The sequence below is a fragment of the Charadrius vociferus genome, unplaced genomic scaffold (genome assembly GCF_000708025.1).
Source record: "Charadrius vociferus isolate BGI_N301 unplaced genomic scaffold, ASM70802v2 scaffold333, whole genome shotgun sequence".
Classification (NCBI taxonomy): domain Eukaryota; kingdom Metazoa; phylum Chordata; class Aves; order Charadriiformes; family Charadriidae; genus Charadrius; species Charadrius vociferus.
Genome location: NW_009647682.1, coordinates 1,473,534 through 1,477,937, shown reverse-complemented (window position 1 = coordinate 1,477,937; position 4,404 = coordinate 1,473,534). Strand labels below are relative to the sequence as shown.

General features: G+C 58.1%; 1 protein-coding gene across 1 annotated transcript in view; it reads left to right on the top strand.

The window, feature by feature from the left end:
- KIF21B (kinesin family member 21B) overlaps window positions 1–4,404 on the top strand; it is a 35,645-nt gene that overhangs the window by 8,484 nt on the left and 22,757 nt on the right. Inside the window, exons 2-3 of the mRNA XM_009881352.1 lie at window positions 3,333–3,555; window positions 3,907–4,089. Of these exons, the coding sequence (XP_009879654.1) occupies window positions 3,333–3,555; window positions 3,907–4,089 (406 nt within the window). The remainder of the gene's footprint in view (window positions 1–3,332; window positions 3,556–3,906; window positions 4,090–4,404) is intronic.

The window sequence follows — 4,404 nt, the reverse complement described above, 5'->3', positions numbered from 1 at the left end:
TGATCTCCACCCCTGCCTGTGCCTCTGTCTCTGTCTGTGCATCCGTCTGCCTCCCAACCCTATGTGTTGGGTGCCTGGGGTTGGTAAGAAACCAGGTTTGCTTGTCAGGAGCGCTCAGCCAGAACCATGCAGCTCTGTCCTAGACACTCGGTCCGTTGTCACCATCCCTTTGCAGTGAGCTGAGTGTGGAGAGGTCCGAGGTGGTGGCCAGGCTCGTGATACTGCTGTGATCCTGCCAGCTCTCCTCCCTGGGTGTATTGCCTGTGCCGGGTCTGGTTTATCAGCATGGTGGGGAGAGAGATGAGGCTGGTGCTGATCATCCTGCTGGCCCCAGGACAGCCTGTGTCTGCCCCATGGCAGCATCAAGCAGGAGAAGCAGTCACTCGTGCCAGCGTGGGGACAGACGGACACAGACTGCCTGGTGGAGCTGGGACTCTGCTCCACTCCTGCCTGAGCTGGGGGGGTGGCGAGGCAGCACCCCACTGATTAAGTGCTGGTTTATTTTGGTTGCTGCTTACCAGATAAATCCCTAATTCCCACATAACCATGGGCTCCCAGGGGATGGTCTGGCCTCCTTTAGGACGGGGCACCCCAGCATGTTTGGCTCTGCAATGGGTCCTGGTGCTGGGCACAAGCTGTACTTCTGGCTGGTGGCCCCTGAGCAGGCTCAGAGCAGGTTAGCTGGCTGTGTCCAGACACAGATGAGGGAGCAGGTCCATTGTCCTGCAGGTGGGACCCTGACAGCATCATACCCAGTTCTTGCAAACCCATGGACAGACAGGACATGGCCAGCATCTTTTTTAGTAGAGGTAGGGATAAGGAGTGCCAGAATGCACTCAGATGTCACTTTGTGACCACCAAAGTTGCTGATCTCTGTCGCAGAGGAGGGAAACTGAGGCAGAGCATGACAAGTGCTGTCAGCTACCCCAGCATCATCTGATAGTGTTGAGGACAGGGCCAAGGAGAGAGCCTGTGCTGGCTCTGCAGATGCTTATGTCATGTTTGGAGGAGGTATTGTGATGCCTGGGCATGACTTGAACTACACATGTACACCTACCTGGCCTGACTAGGGTCTCATGTCACCCAGTGCCTGGCATGGTGATCTTCCTCCTGGGAGGGCAGGGATGGGACTCCCTGGGTGTGGGAGAGCTGGGACAGTTGGTTGCTGAGGAGCAGGAGGAGCAGCTGCACTGGCCCAGAGAAACCCTCTGTGATGTCTCTTGGTGGCCATGTAAATCTCCTGTGATGCAGGGTTGCATCTCTGTGCTGTCCCTTGCGGGGCTGTGGCTGCTGGTGCTCTTACCTGCCCTCCTGCTCTGCTTGTCCTGCTCTTGTAGGCAGACGTCTGGAGTATTGGCATACCAGCTGGCAGCAGCTTCCAAGGACATCCCCAAGTGATGCTTGGCCAACTGCCTGGACAGCAGGACCCTCCCAGGGGGTTCCTGCGTCTCCAGTCACCCTGGGGAGATAGACGGCACAGGGAGGCACGTTGAGGGCTGGTACCTGGGTCCTCCTCCAGCCCTCGCAGGTCCCCTGGCTATGAGAGCCAGGGTCAGTGATGGGGTCCCTCGAGTGCTCGGAGCTGGCTGGGCAGCTGAGGGTGGGGAAGACATCGGTGTTGGTGTGTGGACAGCTGGAACAGCCCAGCATGGCCAGGCTTGAGGTGGGTCCCCTGTGGAAAATTCATGTGCACACATCCCTCCAACGCTGCTGCTCGTCCTCTCTTCCAAACCCACATGCACATTTAATCACCTGGGGAGAGTGGTGGGGGAAAAAAGAAAGAAATCTTCTGCTGAAAACCGTGCTCTCATTTTTCTTGAGAGGAAAAAGTTTTTCCAAAAATACTGTGGTTCCAGTTTGTTCCTCAGCTTGTTCCCCAGGGCCACTGTTGCTGTGTATGTCTGGGGTGGGGAAGGGGGGAAGTACATTATGTTGGTCCAAAAGTAATTAAAGCTGGGGTTAATTTTCCTGGAGGAGGGTGGAACCCTGGGAAGGCAACAGGAGCGAGCCTAGGGCTGAGCACATCAGAAGCTGCTTTCTGTTGTGGCTGCTGAGCTAAATATACCCACAGACGCACATAGCTGTTCCCACCAGTCTGCTGCGCAGGTTTCTGGTGGGGTGACTGGGGTGGTCCTGCTGGGGATGATGTCCCCCCAGACACAGTGGGTTTTGGCCCTCCCGGGCTTTGCTTGCTGCCAGCCAGGCTGGCGAGGAGCGGCAGCTTGTGCAGAGCCCCAGTTCTGCTGCAGTTGCTGCGCTGGCTTGCAAGCGATGCGGCTTGGGAGGAATTAATAGCTGTGTTTATGAAGCACCCAGGGAGGGGAGATGTGCAGTCATTAGCTCTAATGAGAGCTGTTTGCCATGGCGCTTAGCTCCACACTCCCTCTTTCTCCATGAGTCCCCGGGGACCAGCCAGCTTCCCGTAGCCGGCATAGCCACCAAAAGCTGCTGCAGACCTAACACATGCCAGTGCCTGCACCGAAGCAGAGCTGTACCTGCGCAGGTCTGGCTGTTCTGTACCCAAGTTTCTCAGGGAGGGTTTGAGCGTGGTGGGTGGGGCTGCTGCAGGCTGGCTGTGGATGCTGCCAGAGCCAGGAGCCCAACACAGCCTTGACTGTCCCCTTCCCATCTACTGAGTCCACAGCTGGGGACAGCCATGGGGCTGGGTGGTGTTTTGGTTTAGACGGTTGTTTTGGTGCTGGGGCTGTCTCGTCATGTTTTTGCATTTTGCATTTCAAGCCTTTGTAACTGCAGTTTGATGTCGCTGCCTCTCAAGTGACTGCGGCTGGCTGCAGCACATCCCAGCTGCCCGTCTGTACCCTGGCAGTCCCTGTCAGGGCTGCTTTGATGTATTGATTGGTGTCTACGTGCAGCCCAGAGCTCGCTGCCTGGCCAGGGGCATCACGGTGAATGAGCCAGCAGAGGCGTGGGGAGGCAGGCTGGCTGGCTCCGTATGGGCTGTGCTGGGCCCTGTTCAGCTGTTGGTGCGAGGGCATTTTTAAGTGCAGACTGCATGTTGTTGCCGAGTCTGCCTGTGCCATGGTACCCAGCCCTGCCTGTCACCTGGGCTGCGGAGGTGGCTGGTGGCATTGCCAGGATGCGCCAACCTCTTTTCTCAGCCACAAAGGAAGCAAGGTTGTTGGTGGGTGCAGGAGTTGAAGCATCCCCTGCACTGTTTGCTGCACACTGCAGGCAGAGATGCTGCTGGTTCCCTGCTCATAGTAGCCACGGTTCCAGCGTGGGCCATGCTTGCATCCTCAGGACCGGGCTTGTGTACCCCAGGATGGGCGTGAGCCTTTGAGGCTGCCCTCAGCCTGCTTCTCTTCCTACAGGATCCGTCCCCAACTGTCCAAAGAGAAAATAGAGGGATGTCACATCTGCACCTCAGTGACACCCGGTGAGCCCCAGGTGCTGCTGGGGAAGGACAAGGCCTTCACCTATGACTTTGTCTTTGACCTTGACACATGGCAGGAGCAGATCTACACGATGTGCGTGGGCAAGCTCATCGAAGGCTGCTTCGAGGGCTACAATGCCACTGTGCTGGCATATGGCCAGGTACACGCTCTGCCCACTCCTTGGGCTCTGGCATGGGCATTGGGCTCTCGTGTAGTACTGGGTGATGGGGATGCTGAGATGGCTCCTGAAGAGGTTAGGGAAGGTGGAGGTATATAAGCTCCTGGGCGTGGAGGGGACATAGGGTTGTCCCTGAGCTGGGTGAGAGCTGGGGCAGGGGGTAGCCTTGGGTGGGAGGAGAGGGAAGCAGGGCTGGGGTGGGAGCCGATGTGGTGGTGGGGATCAGCAGATGCGTTTGGGGAGCCCGGGGTGGCAGGGGGAGCTGTGGGGTGCCATGGGCAGAGCTGAACCTGTGAGGGACCAGCCGACTCCCCCCTCACTGCCTCTTCACAGACTGGCGCAGGGAAGACGTACACCATGGGCACCGGCTTCGACATGAACATCTCTGAGGATGAGCAGGGCATCATCCCACGGGCTATTGGCCACCTCTTCAGCGGCATCGAGGAGCGCAAGCGGGCGGCACAGAGTCAGGGGGTGGCGGCACCTGAGTTCAAAGTCAGCGCCCAGTTCTTGGAGGTTGGTGAGAGCACATCTGGGTGACACTGTGGCCCTGCCCTGTCCTTTGCTCAGCTCCCATGTCCTGGGCTCCTTGAGTCCTCCATGTCATGGCTGCTCCCTGGCTGAGCTGGACCGCACAGCAGGCATGTGGCCAGGGATGCATGCCTAGGCAGAGGAGACTCAAAGCACCTAAATGTTGTTGACCTCATGATGGCCACAAACTGGGGTGGCACTTTCTTGGCTTCAGGGAGCCGCCCCCTGTGGTCCCCTGGAGGTTCTGGGGGCTCTGGGCTTGCTAACTCTTGTTTGAGGTTGAGGACAGTAGCATTCCTG